The sequence below is a fragment of the Corylus avellana genome, chromosome ca7 (assembly GCF_901000735.1).
Source record: "Corylus avellana chromosome ca7, CavTom2PMs-1.0".
Taxonomy (NCBI): Eukaryota; Viridiplantae; Streptophyta; class Magnoliopsida; order Fagales; family Betulaceae; genus Corylus; species Corylus avellana.
Window position 1 is genome coordinate 30,202,823 of NC_081547.1, and position 17,426 is coordinate 30,220,248.

The following is a 17,426-nucleotide window of genomic DNA, read 5'->3' on the forward strand; positions in this document are numbered from 1 at the left end:
AATCCTCAAAGCATCTCGCATTCCTTTCTAATCATAAACACCACACTAGGCAAAGGGGAACCATTTTCCACACAACAGCACTTTGAGAACTCGCTCCCGACCACCAACAAGCGAACAAATCCACCACCTTTCGAGGCATGACCCATGACAATCCAAACCAGCTAAAGATAGCATACCATAGAGAGCGAGTGATCTCACAATGGAGAAGAAGATGATCGATCGTCTCCCCATCCGATTTGCACAAGCAACATCTATTGACCACAAGAGATTCCTTTTCCTAAGATTATCTATTGTGAGGATCTTCCTTAACACCGCCGTCCAAGTAAAGAAGGCCATTCTCGTGGGTGCCTTGGTGTGCCAAATACTCTTCCAAGGGAATGGATTAGACTCAGTACTAGCCAAATACTTGTGAGGATTTTAACGTCGTGTGGCGTCCTTGTGAAAGAATAGGGGATACCAGGCAATCTCAAGCAATGGCAGAATTTTCTAAATTTATTTTTGAGCAGGGTCTCATGGATATTCTGATGGTAGGAGGGAGTTTCATGTGGTCCAATCGTCTGACATGGTCCATAATTGATAGGTTCTTGTTTTCTCCAGAATCGGAGGAATTGTTTCCTGACGTTTCACAAAGAAGGTTGTCTCGCGTATTGCTTGACCACTTTCCATTATTACTGGACTGTGGAGTGGAGAGAAGGGGTAGCAGGCCTTTTAGACTTGAAAATATGTGGTTGCATGCAGAAGGTTTTGAGGAGCAGGTCAAGATGTGGTGGAGCTCATATATTTATGAGGGCAACCCGAGTTATGTGTTGGCTCGAAAGTTGAAGGCATTAAAAGTGGATCTGAAAAAGTGGAATGAGGAGGTTTTTGGGGATGTTAGGAAGCGGAAAAAGGAGATGGAGGTGGGTATTGGTGAGATGGATCAAATTGTAGAGACGAGAGCACTAATGGAAGATGAATTTCTTAAGGGACAAGAGTACTCTAGAAAACTGGAGAGGTGCATTTACCTTGAAGAAGTGAGTTGGAGGTAGAAATCTAGGGCTTTGAGGTTGAAAGAGGGCGACAACAATACAAAGTTCTCCCATCGATTGGCAAATTCACACAGGCGAAACAATGCAATTATATCCTTCGTGGTGAATGGGAGCCTGACTGAGGAGCCAGAAGTTATAAAAGCCCGTGTTGTGAATTTTTTAAAAAAATTATATTGGGAAGAATATAAGTGGAGACCAAAGATGGATGAGCAAATTTTCAATTCCATTGATGTAGAGGAGAAACAATGGATGGAAAGAGAGTTTGAGGAAGGTGAAGTGTGGGAAGTGGTGAGGAATTTAAAGGGCGATAAGGCACCAGGACCTGATGGTTTTTCTATGGGTTTCTTCCAAAAGTTTTGGGTGGTATTAAATGATGATATTATGGTGGTTTTCAGGGAGTTCCATACCTATGGAAAATTTGAGAAGAGTTTGAATGCTACGTTTATCTCAATTATCTCAAAGAAAGCAGGGGCAGGGGAGATTAAGGATTTTCAACAAAATTATCTCTCAGGTGATAGCTAATCCCTTGAAAACAGTTTTGGGGAAGCTCATCTCATACTCCCAGAATGCCTTCATCAAGGGTCGGCAAATTCTTGCCTCTATCTTAATGGCCAACGAATGTCTTGATGGTAGGATTCGCTCTAGGGAACTGGGCATAATTTGCAAATTGGATTTGGAGAAGGCCTATGATCGTGTGAATTGGGAGTTTCTTATTTATATGTTTGAGCGGTGTTGTTTTGGTGAAAGATGGCGAGGTTGGATAAAACACTGCATTTCCACGGTTCGATTCTCTATTCTTATAAATGGATCACCTGCGGGGTTTTTTGGTAGCTCTCGAGGAGTGCGACAGGGGGATCCTCTTTCTCCCTTTTTATTTGTAGTTGTGATGGAGGCCTTCAGTAGAATGATGACCGCGTCGGTGGAGAGAGGGCTCAGGTTTGGATGGGATTCAAAACATGAACTCACCTACTACCTCATTATTAAGTGGGGTGGAGGTGCCATAAGTCTTAAAGGCCATCAGCAGATGGGAGAGGAACTTCCTAGCTTATGGATATTGCACACCAGTAATCTACTAAGAATACAGTCTCGCAAGTGTGTGTGTGTGTGCATGTGCATGCATGCGTGTGTGAGAGAGAAGAGAGTTAAAAGATAACCTGTGAGGTAGAAACCTCATTTAGCGGAAGTTCCAGGCCATAAGAATGTTGAAGACAGCATAACAGTGTGATGGAGTATATATGTAACTCCAATTTGCTTTCCGGATGAATTTCTGTATACTTGTGAGAGAGCTCCTGAAGAAAAAGAGGTTTAATATCCAACCATAAAATAATGCCACAATCAACTGAACTGAAAATCAATGCACAAATATTAGTCATGAAATATACCAATGTTTCTGTGAACTTAGTAATATCCTTGAGTCTTCTTTGCGTTAATGACTTTACTAGCACTCGTCCAGCCAAAACTATCTCAGATGGAAATATTGCAGGCCAGTGTACACCTTGACATTCATGCACATGTTCAGGAATGTCAACATCTGGTTCAGATTCTTTGCATAATATAATCTCTGAAATATACATTTTAAGATTATCAGACAGATTTTCATCAATGCCATGGTTCACTAAACAATTCCTGAATACTTGTCCTCCAGCTTGTATTTGGCAGCGCTGCGAGCAGTACAATGGTATTGAACATGATGTACAGGAGACCATATCTGCTGGCAGTTCATTCAAGCAGTAATGGCAATGAGTTTCCCGACAATGCTTCAATATTATCTGCAAGTTACAGGGCCAGTAAATTTCTTCTTCCTCATCAGCAGTAAGGAAGCCATTGGCTTTGTTAACAAATAATGAAAGAATAAGTCATATTCAAAAGGAATAGATGGCAATAACAAAAAAAAAAAAAAAAATTTAGAGAAGGCCTATGACCATGTCAACAGGAAGTTTCTGTTATACTTGTTAAAGAGATATGACTTTGGGGAGAGATGCCAAGTTTGGATGGATCATTGCATATTTACGGTGCGGTTTTCCATTCTCATTAATGGATCTCCATTTGGTTTCTTTAGTAGTTCACGTCGATTAAGACAGGAGGATCAGTTGTCTCCTTTATTGTTTGTGGTTATTATGGATGCATTAGCTGGATGATGTCTGCTATGGTGGATAGTGGGCTCTTATCTAGATTTTCAGGGGGATTGAGAAATCATGAGGAGATGATAGTGTTACATTTGTTGTTTGCCAATGATACTATGATCTTTTATAAGCCTAGTTGTGAACAACCTCGTAACCTGCAATGTTTGTTCTTATGTTTTGAAGCTGTGTCAGGATTGAAGATAAACTTGTCTATGTCAGAGATTGTTCCCCGGTAGGTGATGTGGAAGGTTTGGCTAGCTTTCTTGTGTGTAGATTGGTTTCATTGCCGATGAAGTATTTGGGTCTTCCTCTGGGAGCTCTTTACAAAGCTTTACTATTTTGAATGGCTTTATTGAAAAGACGGAGCATCGGTTGGCAAGTTAGACAAGACTTTATTTATCAAAGGGAGGTAAGTTACCTTTGATAAAAAGTACTCTTTCTAATTTACCGACGTATTATTTGTCCAGTTTCCCTAAACTTGTAGGAGTGGCATCGACAGAAAAAACTTATGAGGGGTCCCTATAGTGTGGGAGTGTGGAAATGTATAAGGAGGGGGCGGGAAGGTTTTCCTAAATTTGTGAGGTATGAGATGGATTTAAGGTGCAGTTTTGGCATGATGTATGGCATGGGGAGCAACCCTTTAAGTTATCTTATCAAGAATTATTCACTATTGCTTATTGTAAGGATGAATAGGTAGCAGATTATATGTAGTTCCGAAATGAAATTCATTGGAATATTATATTTACAAGGTTTGTGCATGATTGGGACCACTAAATGGTCTCTATTTTCTTTGAGTTGTTATATTCTTAAAGAGTAGGGCAATGGGATGAGGATGAAATTTGCAGGATTCCTTCTAGAACGAAATCGTTTGAAGTTAAGTCTTACCATCTAGGATGTTGCTAACCATAGCCTACAAAACTTCAAATAAGTTGAGAACCAAGAGCCAAATATCACTAGTTTACTCATAGAGGATAAGGAATTTACTGTCACCTCATTCTTCTTGCATAGGCAATACCAGTTTACAAGAGTAAAACCCCGCCATTTTAAGATTATCAAGCATAAGGATTTTATCCAAAGCTGCCGTCCATGTAAAGAAAGCAATGTTGGGTGAAGCGTTAACCTTCCAAACACTTTTTCAGGGGAACGGACAAGGCTCTCCAGTCTATAAAGTTTTATAATAACTCTTCACTTCAAACCCGTAATTACTAGCCAGGGTCCACAACATTCTATCTACCTCCCCACTTCAAAGCCTAATCACTGTCAATGGCAAAAGTGAGGAGTAGATCACCAAATAGAAATCTTCCCAAGCAACAATTACCATATCAGCAATATATCTATGCAATATAAGTAGATATGGATTAGTTATGGAACGCAGCTTCTCTTTTGAAGCTAAAACCTTCTGCCTTTCGGCAAAGGTTGGGTGTCCTAACCTTCGTCTGGAGGAAAGGAGAAAAGGATTCGTGGGGTATATTTACGCGAGCATTCGGTGTTCGTCGTGGTTGGTGGAAACGGTGGAAGCGGCGATTCAGGTTCAGGTGAAGGAAGAAATTGCCAAATCTTACCGTGAGGGTGATAAGGCCACGATGGTCCACGGGGGAGGTAATAAGGCCAGTAGGTTCTTGGAGGTATCGGTGTTGGCTGAGGGTGGTCGTAAGGGAGTCATTTGGCTTCCGGAGGGACGCTTTGGGAGGGGCTGGCGGCGTTTTGCGGGAGAGCTTCGGCAACTGTTGGCGGCACAGATCAAGTTGGATGGTACGGCGGAGTTTGGGGTTCCATCTTCGGCGGGGTTTCTCATGGATGGTCCTTCTTTGGGGGTCGACTCCGGGAGGTCTTTCGTGGATGTCCTTCGATCTACTCTGGGCGTCGAGGCGAGAGCAGTTGAGTATCCGTGGTCTCTCGATTTGCTTCCGGGGTCGTCTTGTTGGGATTCAGAGTATGACGGTATGGGGTTGCGTTCTGCCGTGGATTGCTCTGCGTTGGAGAGCTTGCCTTCTCCTCTGGCGGATGCGGCTGGGTCAGTGAGTTTGAGGAAGAAGAAGAAGGGCAAGATCGGTATTAGTGGGTTGTTGAGGCTTCTAGGGCAAATCCAACGTAAGTTGGACCGGGTCCGTGCTGGGGTTGTCTCGAAGCCCAATCGCAGGAGTAAAAGGGTTCGTTTTTTGGGCCTATCAATTTCTGCTTTGGGTTGTGATTCCGGGTCGGTCTCTGAAGTGGGTTTGGGTCAAAATTTGGATCCGGTTCATTACTTGGATCCGGATTACTCGGATCCAGTCCATAACTCTTTTTCATTACCTTTGGAGTCTGTTTCTGCTGGGATTCCTCTAGTCTCTGAAGAGTTTTTGGAGCCGTTGGCTAGGTCTTCTTTGAGTTTGCAGGCTACCGGTTTGGATTCCGGCGATGGGTCTTCCCTGGCAATGTTCTCTCTCTCTCCGGTGCGAGTTTTGGGCGAGATTGTTGGGTCTGCCGGTGACGGGTCCTCTCAGGGGGCTACTTCTTTCCATTCTGTGGAGGATTTACCGGCAAGCACGTTGCGCAAGGACTGGGAGGGTTCTCTTTCTTCGATGCCTGAAGCCTGCCTGGGTGCGACTGTGTCTTCGGAGATTTTTGATTCGGCTCGTCTTTCTATTCTCAAGGAGGCCTTCTCTGTTCCTTGGGAGGTGGACTCTCCGGCGAGCCCTCTTTGCAGGGATAGGGAGGTTCCTTTTTCGGGGGAGGAGGAACTGGTTGTTCGTCCTTCTTCTCCGGCGAAAGGTTTGTTTCGTTGTGGGTTCTTTGGTCCGAGAGCTGTCTCTCCCTCTCCGGTGGTGTTGAAGGATTCTTCCTTGTCTTCTAAGGGAAAGGACCCTGTTCTAGTTCCCTCTGTGCCGGTGGAGGTTCAAGTAGGCTCTACTGTCTCACCTACCTTTGGGGTGGCTGAGCTGGGTCTTCATTCCCCTGCTACTACCTCCTTGTTCTCGTCACAGGGATGCACTTCTCTCTCGACTACTTCCCTTCTCGATGGGGCGGCTGAGATGGGGAGGAGTCTTAGCCGTCCTTTTCCTCGCATGACAGAGAGTGGTACTCCCATTTACTCCTCTATATCCTCGTCCCAACTGTTTTATACCCGGAGGGTGACGGAAAAAGTCGCAAAGCAGCTGCATAAGAACAAGGACCTGCTTGCTGAGGTTGAAGTTTCTGCCCCTAAGGTTGAAGCTTCTGCTTCTAAGGTTAAGGGGTTGAGGGAGCTCAATAATCTGGATTGCTCCATCTCTCCGGTGAAGGGCTGGCGTCGGCGGGGATTTTTGGGATCGAAAAATGCTTTTTCATTTCCCCCTGAGGTGCACTAGGGTTCCACCTGAGATGCACTAGGGCTTTTCTTGGGTTTGGTTGGGTCTCTTGTATTCCCCTTTGGTTGGGTGTTTGGTTTGATTGGGTTTTTCTGGGTTTTTGGTTTGTTAGGGTGTTTGGTTGGGTTCCTTTGTATACATTATTGTGTACTTAGAGGCGCTTTGCGCTTTTTTTGATATATACTACATTACTTATCAAAAAAAAATATAAGTAGATATGCTGAAACTCATTTTGGTACAACCTGTTTGGATTTGAAGTGCTGAAAATTGATAGGAAAGAAGGATACAAAAAACTTAAAACAGTTCATGATATGATATGCGGAACAGAAATCAGTTCATACCATGGCATAAGGTTCTTCAGTATGAACCAAGGAAGCTGGAGGGATGTCACTTGGTGAAACCATACCCCTTCCTTTATTTGCTGTCGTGACACACTTAAGTTTTATTTGGTGTTGCTCATCTGTCCAAAAGTTCAATGTAAGCAAACTACATTAAAAGTTCGATAAGATCAAACTTAAAATTATCCTTGAACTAAAAGAATATCTAGACCATCTTAAATATTTCAAAACTAAGGAGCATAATTTATATCTGCAGAATAAACTTGAGATGAACAAATTACACTTGGACTAGAAGTTCCATATGAGCAAACTGTTAATCCAACCCAAGACTTAAGCTAGCAGATGAAGAAATGCAACAAGTGTATAAACGATATGGATTCTTAAAACAAACCATATTAAGCATACACAAAACTGATTTATAGTGGTGAAAGTCTTTTAATAGCTGCAAGGAGTGATGGAAGTTATATATGTATTTTTAGACTGAAGAATGATTGAACCAACATGTTGTCAAAGTGCAACTGCTACCAATCTAAGTGGGATATAAGTACTATCCAGAATTTAAAAAGAAAAACAGTTTCCAGAAAAGAAAGAAAGAAAAAACAAGAAAAAAACTCTCAGACACTCCAAAACCCTTCTCCTTATCATCCATCTTAAGTAATTCCTCTCTTACGTAACTGAACATAAGAGACAGTATCATTCTATTGCACCCCAAAATCAAAACGTACAAAACTAAGATTCCATTATTATTTCCCATCTTCAATAGGCCACAAATAATAATAAACAAAAGCATCCTTATCTTCCATTATCAAGAACAAATCAAGAAACAGATCCTTTATGGCAGTATCCGCACCCCACCCATCATGTCAAAACCATGTCATCCTCCATTACCTATCTCCAATAGCATTTTTTTTTTAAACCAACAAATGAAGTGGTTTTGAGATGTATAAAAGAATTTCAGAAATTTTTCATAATTATATACGAGTTTTTTGTTGCAAAAAGATATTTGTCAACTTAACTAGACTATGGAGAAACAACAGAATGCAACATAATCAAATTGGATGACCTCTAAAACATAACTCACAGATACTTCAAGACATGGCTTTACTAGAGCTCTTTAAAGCATTGAACATAGGTCTACCTCAATATTGACCACCATCCAGACCCCCATTTGTGGCCAATTTTCGAAGCCCAGTACAACCTAGATGAAGGGAGAGTGTGGGATGACTCGAATTAATCAAAGAATTTCACAAGAAACAAGGAAAGCTCTCATTCAAGTTATAATAAAACTTAAAGGCCAAAGATGAACGAACTATAGGAGCAGTATTGTTGAGTCCAAAATGTACAATATGTTCTACTGGTTAACAATTATAAGCAATAGTTCTGAACTGCCCGAAATTCACTTGGGGAAACAAAATGGCCAAAGTGGGTAACATCAGAACATTAACGTACAACCCTCCCTATAAGGATAAGTTAATAATATAAGGGATAATCAACATATATGGATACTTAATACTGACTATCTTACCCAAAATATCCAACTTATTCTCATTATGTGGTACCATTGAAACCTCTGTCCTCTTATATTGGTCTGAAATTATCTTGAGTTCACTTTCTATTTGTCTCCTTCCACCCGATGACAATTCAAAAGTCTTAGCTATAATCAGGTCACGGGTTGCATCTTCATAGTTTCCCAAAGAAGCATTCACTTTACCTCTCCTATACCATGCCTGCAGCAAGGACAAGTTACATATGGAGATGACCAGATACTACTATCCAAGTAGACATACATGCACGTAAAAGCACATCTATTTCCAATTAATAGTCAAATGACCACATTTGACTACTTCAAATGAATATGAGCAGTTGATGTCTCAAAGTGACATCTAAGATTCTCAACATATTTCCAACGAATAGAATGAATTGATTGGACTTCGTTATCTGTCCAACTGTTTCATGATTCATAAGTAAAAAATATGAATCCCACATGTGACTATATGAATCCCACATATGAATCCCTAAATCTTGACAATTAAGAATTTTCTCTAAAATACTACGATGAACAACCCTAGTACAAAACAAGTATAAAAGAGAGACCCTCAAGAAAAGAAATATTAAAAATGTACTAAATATAGGAAGACCTAAAGAGAAACTTTTTTTTTTGATAAGTAAAAGTCAATGTATTAAAAGTGTAAGGGGTGCAACCCATGTACACAGGAAGTATACAAAAGAGTCCACTACATGAGCTTTAAACTGAAAAGGATGTATAGAGATCTATAAATTTCGTAAGCGTTGAAGCTTGCGAAGAAAACCCCAAAACCCTCCAAGAGGAGTGTTTGGAGCACCCTTTTCTTCAATTCTATAGTTTTCATTTCACGATCCTCAAAGCTCCGCGCATTCCTTTCTCTCCATAAGGACCACATTACACACAAAGGAGCCATCCTTCAAATGTGCATGACTGTCCGCTTTCCCCTTTGCCCTCTCCAACTTCCCAAGCATTCCTTCAAACTCCCCGGCATCACCCACGTTATACCAAATAGCTGGAGAATCATATTCCATACCTCTACAACAGCGTGACAATGCACTAAAAGGTGATCAATAGATTCGCCACTCTTCTTGCACATACAACATCATTCCATCACAATGATGTTCTTCTTTCGTAGATTGTCCAATGTTAAAATTTTCCCCATAACTGCCGTCCATACGAAGAAAGCCACTCGCAGAGGAGCTTTACAGGAAGACCTAAAGAAGACCGGAGAGTCAGTCGATCATCTTCTTTTCCACTGTGAGCTCGCAAGTGCTCTTTGGCACACAATTTTTAAGCGGTTTGGGTTGCATTGGGTCATGCCTTGCAGGGTGAGGGCCTTGTTTGATAGCTAGTGGTCGGGAGGGCGATCTCGAAGCGCGGTTGTGTGGAAGATGATCCCTCTGTGTCTTATGTGGTGTATTTGGAATGAAAGAAGTGCTAGATGTTTTGAAAATTCCACTAGGACCATAGAGGAATTAACTCATTTTTTCTTCTTTACTCTTTACTCTTGGACGGCCGCTTGGCTAGCTCCTTTAGTGATTAGTTTATTTGATTTTCTTTTTCATTTCTCTCCCTCCTAGGCGCTCTCTGTTTATACTTCCCATGTATGTGGGTTGCGCCCTTTTGCACTTTTTATATCATCATTTACTTATCAAAAAAAAAAAAAAAAAACCTAAAGAGAAACTGTGGTGCAGAACCTAACAAATCAGCCCCAGTTTAGCAAGAACTAAATTTCTTCTAAGGCTGCTAAAAGGAGCAGTCCTAGGATATATAACACACCTCCATAAGAGTAGACCTCTACAAATCACTTATAACTTTAGTGACATTCATTATTTTTAGCCATTTTGTTACAAGCCAAAATGAAAGTCGGAGAACTTTAAAAGTGAGAAGAAGTCCACCATCATTTTACCCTTTCCACAAATTGCTCTTATTTTAGCCACATATTCTCGACTTAAAATATCTTTTACCTTTGCAACTCTAACACCAAAGTCTCTACATCTTCAAAGCTCCGAGTACTCCACTCTCTCCAAAGGCACCGCATTAAAGACAATGGATTCAACCTCCATACTTCCATAACTTTACCACATCCTACCTAACCTCTCCAACTCACCAACAAATCAATCACCCATCTAGGCATAACTCAATCAACAACAAACAGATTATGAATAGAGCTCGATAACTCTCTTGTTACTTCACAATGAATTAGTAAGTGATAGTAAGTGATCAATGGATTCTCCATTTTTCTTGCACATGCAACATCACTCAATTACCACAACATTCCTCTTCCTCAAATTATCCAGTGTCAAAATTTTCCTTAAAGGCGTTGTCCACACAAAAAACAACACTTGCGAGGGAGCCTTGACTCTCCAAATACACTTTCAAGGAAAAAGAGATCTATTCGTACTAGTTCACACTTGATAAAACTATACTTCAAACTTGCTCTTTTTGGAGGGATGTTGTTCGGATGTGTGCCTTAAACTCCAATTATTTACTAAACATTTAGTTTAAATTGAATAAAGTTGTTTACTCATTGATTTATTTAACAAACATTGGGCATGTAAACTGATTAGATGTATGCTATTAATGATTATTATTTATCGTATACATGTAAAGGTCCATAGGTTGCATTAAATATGGTTTAAAGTGTGAGTAATGAGATTATCACACATAAGATCTTAAAACCATAAACCTCGCAACTTATAAATTATTATTTTTTTTTTTTGATAAGTCAATCGCAACTTATAAATTATTGTTTGAAGTTAATCTTGGTGAGCCTCACCTTGGGCATTGCCTCTGCCTCTATCTTCTTCTTTGCCCGCTCACTCTCCGGAACCACAAGCACAAGATCAACTAGGGTCCTACTGTCCAGCTCGATCAAAGAGCTCTTGATCGAACAAGACAAAGAAAAAACATGCATTGTGGGTTTGTAGACGATCGAGATCAATGGGTTGGAATGGTAAATGGGATTGTGTTGGATCTTGGCATTGTAGTTTGTGTAGGTAATTTTCTTGATGGTTCCAAGCTTGAGGTTGAGGTGGTTGGTGATGTGTAATTTATGGTCAGAAACATGTTTGTGGGACTGTTTAGGTTTGTGTCACGCCCAAAACCCAAAAAAGACATGATGACAGCTGAAACTTTAGTCCAAAATACTATAGGACAACTAGAGCAACTAATAATTCCATTAAAACAATTCCAAAGTCCACAAAATATCGGTAACCACAATACCATAAAACAAACCTAAAATAATAATAATAAGAGGAACAAACTTTAGGGAGTATGTATAAAGGAGTGATTAAATTTGTAATTTTATATTTGACTAGGAACGAATTTAAATCAATAAGAAGTACGAAGAGATTCTTGGATATTGGAATTCGCTAAGTAGAGTTTGTTAATTTGGGTTATTTTTCCAATACCCAAATATAATGCTTCTATAAAAATTAAAGGTTGCTCGAAATTTTGTATTATTTGTATATAATGTGGTATTTATGACTGTGTCAACTTATCCGCGTTATCACCCAAAAAAGACTAGTCAATTTGGAGCTTTTGTTGGCTTTATTATAAAGCTCAATTTCACCTAGTAACTAGGCAATGTGGGATTTAGCATTCATGACTAATTTTATAAACCACCCACTCTATGTGGGCTACTCCTCATCTTCCCAATATGGGATCGGGGCGTTACAAACTCCTACTCTTAAATTTTTGACATCATCGTTAGAGCCACGTCATGTAGTGCTACAGTACCCCATGTCTTTGTTCTTCCCTATAATAAGTGATCCGAGTTTTTTATCCTATTCTTTGTTTAGTGGCTATAACAAGGCAAACTAAGCCACTTAAAAATGCAGATACTACTCAAAAAGCTTATCATTTTTTTTTTTGATAAGTAATAACCAAGCTTATCATTTGAGAAACGTTATACACCATTCTATATTTTTGTCTCAAGGGCATTTTGTCCTTTGCAAGTGCTGTAATTAGCTGATTAAATCTTATCTTGTAGATCGTAGATAATTAGTTATTCTAGAGATAATTAGATCGTAGATAAGTGTTCCTGTAGAGAAAAAACCCATAAAAGAAAAAAGGAACCATAGACGAGGATACGACAGCTTGGTAACAAGTTGTAGAATGTCAGATGTTGCTTGTACTTTAGTATGATTTTAGCTTGTATTTAGGAGTAAGTGCAGTCTCTACTTTTGGCCAAGGGAAAATCCTGAAAACGTAAGACATTTCATACGATTTTTTCTCGCTCTCCCTCTACACTTTTTAGGTTAGTAAGATAGTTTTCTGCCCTAGCGGCAGCGCTGTTAGGCGCTGTGCGCTAGGCTCTGGTGAGCTACAATGGAACGGCGCTTCCCCATAGAAGCGAAATCCTTTTGCTTGTCAGCGAAGGAAGGGTGTCCTAATCTCCGTTTGGAAGAAAAGAGAAAAGGGTTCGTAGAGGTAATTTTCGTGAGTCAACCTTGTGCTTCATGGTTGGCGGATACGGTTGAGGAGGCGAGTCAATCTCTGTTGAAGGTTGATATTGCCAAGTCATACAGTGAGGGCGATAAGGCTTTGATGGTGCATGGGGGTGTTAATAAGGCAGGTAGTTTCTTGGAGGTGGCTGTCTTTGCTGAGGGAGGTCGTAAAGGAATCATTTGGCTACCTGAGGGCCATGATGGGAGGGGATGGCGTCGGTTTGCAAATGAGTTGCGGAGGATATTGGTTCCATAAGCCTCAGTGCACCTTGTTCCGGGGACGCAGCTTATGCTTGGTATGGAAGAATCCATCTCTGGATGTCATCCTGGGCGCTCCTTTGCGAAGGTTCTTCAACTGATGTCTGGTTCAGAGGTGCCTCCCGTTGGGAGGAGGGTAAGATCTTTGCAACCTCTTGATCTTTTCCGGTGAAGGACTCTTTTGAGCCGGGATACGGTGATTATGAGTTGCGGGTGATGGTGGATTGTTTCGAGTTGGAGTCGTTGGAGCCTGCTAATTCTGTTACATGTTCTATCCCGGCGGCTGATCATATGAAGAAGAAGAAGAAGAAAACAAAGACGATGCTAGGTCTATTTCGTTCTAATTTGGGCCGGGTCCTAGTTGGGTTAGTTAAAGGACTATTAGTTGGGCTGGGTGTATTACCTTTAAGGAAAAAACGATGGGTTTTTTTTTTTTTTTTAAAAGGCTTACAAGGTCTCGAGTTTGGGTCTTTCTTTCCTTAAGCCCAAACACACTGGGTATCTTAAGTCAGGTTGGTGCAGGGTATGAAGCGTCATGTTAAGTGTTTGCCTAAGTCTCAACAATCTGGGTCTGCCTCGCCGGGAGATGTTGATTTTCTGGCTGCTCGTAGGGAGGAGTGTATTTCTGAGGCATTTGCGCCGGTCGCCAGTGGTCTCGCCGGGGTTTCCAGTGATGATTCCGAGCTAGCGTTGGTGGGGCCATCGTTGGCGGAGGTGCATCCGGAGTTACCTCAACAGTGCTGTGCGTTGGGGTCTGTGTCTCATGCTACGGTGGCGGCCCCTGTCTTTCCGACTAAGGCTGCTCTAATGCCGGAGAATACCCAGGACCGGTTGTCAACTCCGGTGAGTACCATGGCCAGTATTGGGGATCTTTTTATTTCTTCTGTTGATAAGGCGGAGGCCCTTGTCTCTCCAATGTCTTCGGTGGTGGTCTCTGTCCAGTCGATGGGAGTTGGTGCTGTTCCGGCAAAGGACGTTGAGCCTATTAAGACTGCTTCGACGAAAGGGTTGCTACATCGGGGGTTTTTAGGGTCTAGAAATGCTTCTTCTTCTCTGCTTGGGATGAAGGAGGCTTCATCGTCGGCAAAGGGTTCTAAGGTTCTAGTCGAAGACTCAAAGATCTGTTCTTCTTCGAAAAAGCACGCAGCTGAGCTGGGTTTGAGAATAAGCGAACCTTTTCCTTGCATGTCGGAGAGTGGTGCTCCAATTTACTCCTCTGTTTCCAAATCTCAAATAGGGTATGCCCGGAGGGTGAAGGAGAAGATTGCTAAGCAGTTGCATAAGAACAAGGAGCTGTTTGCCGAGGTTGTAGCGGAACCTTCAGAGAAAGGGGTAGAGAACTATTCGGAGATGGTGCTAGATGCGGTGAAATTCACCTCCAGTGTGGGACTATCTAATGGTGAAGGAGGTGATGAGAAAAGTCTTTTAAATCTCTTTTCGAAAATTGAAGAAGAGCGGGAGCCCTATACCTCTAAGGTAAAAGGGAAGAGGGAACTCAAGAATTTAGAATGCTCCATCAATTATGAGGCTAGAGAGAGACCTTCTCCGGAGAGGTGCCATTGCCCGCAAGGTTGTGTTGGGACCAAAAAATGCATTTTTCTTTCCTCCAGAGATGCATTAGGGGCTTGGTGTTTTTTTAGGCTTGGTGGTGGGCCATTGTGGGCTTCGGTCTTTGGGTGTTTTGGGTTCTTTCTTTGATTTACCGTTTGGTTGTGGTTATTAGTTGGGTGTTTTGGGTGGGGTCTTCTTGGGTTTTGTCTTTGGGTTTAAATTGGGCTACCTATGTATACTTTCTTGTGTACTTAGAGGTGCATTGTGCTTTTTTTGATATATACAATTTACTTATCAAAAAAAAAAAAACATACTGGAAGATTTAAGAGTCTCATTGAGAAAGACGGGTGGAAAAGATCAACTTTAAAAGCGTCTATGGACAACATCAACCTCACTTCATTCTTCATAACAAATGCTGTATAACGGAATTGAAAACAATAACCACAAAGCTAAACTTTTATTAGCAAAAAACGGAAGAAAGAAAACAAAATGCATAACAGTTTTCTTCCCACCAAATCATTTTCATTTGCGTTTCTCTTCATCAACTTATATCTCAATGAAAATAGCAAGATAAACCAATGTGTAGTATATATTTTAAGACAACTCTTAATAGGTGCATCAAAATGTTTCATTTATTTATTTATTTTTTAATTTTTTTTATAAATAAAGCAATGATAATAATTTATTTGCCCACATTCTGCGCATTGAAGAATATTTTTACTTATTATGCTGCTTCTCCAAAAACAAAAAACTCATTAAGCACATTTACATTTTTCAAATTCAAATAAGAGATTACAGTCAAAGATGAATAAGAAAAGAAGTTGACATTATGTTTTGCCTAAAAACCACTAGCTTTCTAACTTTTAATTGTCTTCCTCAAACAACTGCTAATTTAGAGCGCAAATCTAATGAATCCACATACAAAAAATATGAATTCATACAGTATATTCCCATCTCCAATTGCAGTTAACAAAGACACCGTATGAGAGCCACATGATAAAAGCATTACCTTGGCATAGCTTGTAGAAATCTGAAGAGCTCGATTGCAGTCTCTTAGGCACTCTGACAAAAGGTCCATTTTCTGAAGGAAGCCAACAAGCATATAAGTAGAAATCCACCAAATGATGAGTATAAGCATGTTTATGATATCTCAGCCACACAAAAAGTCTGGTTTTGCCACTGCCTCATTCTCCTTTTGATCATTGTTAGCAATTACTTATCTCCCTTTTTCAAACTAATAATGACACTTGTTAAATTTGGACTCACATGCAGCACAGAAGCCCGATTGAGATACAATGTTGCAACTAGATTTTTTTCCATGTCATCAGCATCAATTGGAGCGAGTCGTAGTGCCTGTGTTTCATGCAACAGAAGAAAAAGAAATAAAAAAGAAAAGAACGAAAAGAACATCAATAAGATAAAGAATAGGGAAAGAACATAATCAATATGCAGTTGCCATTCATCTTCCACAAAAGAAAGAATCAAGGGTGGGGTTTAGAACCCTTTAGGCCAGTGGTTTGACTCTACTAAGTAATCTTCTTGAGGCCCATAGGTTATATCTTGGACACAGTCCCTTCTCCTTATCCTCGCTTGGTTTACACGTTTCAGTGTCTGTTCAAGCCAATTGCTAATTATCCCTAGTAATAGCTAGGGTTTAGGGTTTTCGAACCTATCAAAATTTTCCCTTGTAATTCCAACATGTGGAGCACAGATCATCTAGATCAACACTTGACAGACCACAAAATCAATATAAACAAAGAAAAAGAAAAATGCTCTATGAAACCTGGGAATAGCAAGTCAGAGCCGTGGTGTAATCTGAATTGATGAAGCAGTGATTACCCTTCTGCTTCAACTCCAAAGCAGCATCCTTATTCTTACCACAGAGAGCCCTTCCTTGATCAGTCAAATCTTTAACCATCTGAGAAAACCGAACTCTTTTAAGTCTTTTTTGTCACCAAACAATCAGGGGGAAAATATAAGATACTGTGGCTGTGCTTCGCTTACCTGATGAAATGGCTCCAAATTAGAAAAATAGTTAAGAAGAGAATAACATGTTCGCGGAAGATCATCAGGAGTGCTCGCTGCCACAATCCGCTTTAGGCTGTCTGGAACCAGAGATTTCAGTTTCTCCATATCTCCGATTTACCTAAAGATACATATCTTTACCTATCTTTTCTTTATATCTTTACCCAAAAATATATTTTTGTCTTTTGGCATTTCTGTTAGATGGTTTAGTGGGAAACAGTGATTTTTCTTTCATAGTCTAAATTTCTTTGTTCCTAATGATTAAGTTGGATAAGGTTTTTTTTTTTTTTTTTTTGGCATTTCTTTAGATTTTAAATTACTAATTTGCCCTTTAACGTTGATGTTAAAATACTATTTTAATCTTTCTAAATCTTATGAATTTAAAAAGTTGTCTGGACTGGCAAAACAGGTAAACGGGTAGACACGATTACGACCCGTTACACGATTATCTTATACACGAACACGACCTGTTTTACTAAACAAGTTAGCGGGTCTAACACGATTAGGGCTGTTAAGTGAGCGAAGCGTTTTGCGAGTAAGCTCGGGCTCGGCTCGCATAAGATCGGCTCGTGCTCGACTCGAATATTAAATGAAGCGCTTCATAAACACAAATCATAACTCGAATATTAAATGAAGCAAGCTCGGCTCGACTCGGTTAGGCTCGTAAGCAAGCTCGTGTGTGTGTGCAAGGCTAGATCTCTCTCTCTCTCTCTCTTGAGGGCGGGATACTGTTGGCCAACAATGGCTCAAGATGCACACGACATGGTCAAAAGTTGTAAGAAGAGCCAACAGTTTGCAAAC

The 17,426-nt window shown here is 40.5% G+C and overlaps 1 protein-coding gene across 2 annotated transcripts in view; it reads right to left on the bottom strand.

Moving 5' to 3' along the window:
• Positions 1 to 16,803, bottom strand: part of LOC132186062 (uncharacterized) — a 30,003-nt gene extending 13,200 nt beyond the window's left edge. Inside the window, exons 1-8 of one of the 2 annotated variants that reach the window (XM_059599838.1) lie at positions 16,605 to 16,796; positions 16,384 to 16,518; positions 15,867 to 15,953; positions 15,610 to 15,681; positions 8,341 to 8,542; positions 6,819 to 6,937; positions 2,411 to 2,797; positions 2,183 to 2,317 (exon numbers count right to left, since the gene is read on the bottom strand). In XM_059599838.1, the coding sequence (XP_059455821.1) occupies positions 2,183 to 2,317; positions 2,411 to 2,797; positions 6,819 to 6,937; positions 8,341 to 8,542; positions 15,610 to 15,681; positions 15,867 to 15,953; positions 16,384 to 16,518; positions 16,605 to 16,733 (1,266 nt within the window). In that variant the 5' untranslated portion in view covers positions 16,734 to 16,796. Of the gene's footprint in view, positions 1 to 2,182; positions 2,318 to 2,410; positions 2,798 to 6,818; positions 6,938 to 8,340; positions 8,543 to 15,609; positions 15,682 to 15,866; positions 15,954 to 16,383; positions 16,519 to 16,604 lie in introns of both variants that reach the window. The other variant, XM_059599840.1, reaches the window with a different exon arrangement.
• Positions 16,804 to 17,426: the final 623 nt, after the last annotated feature.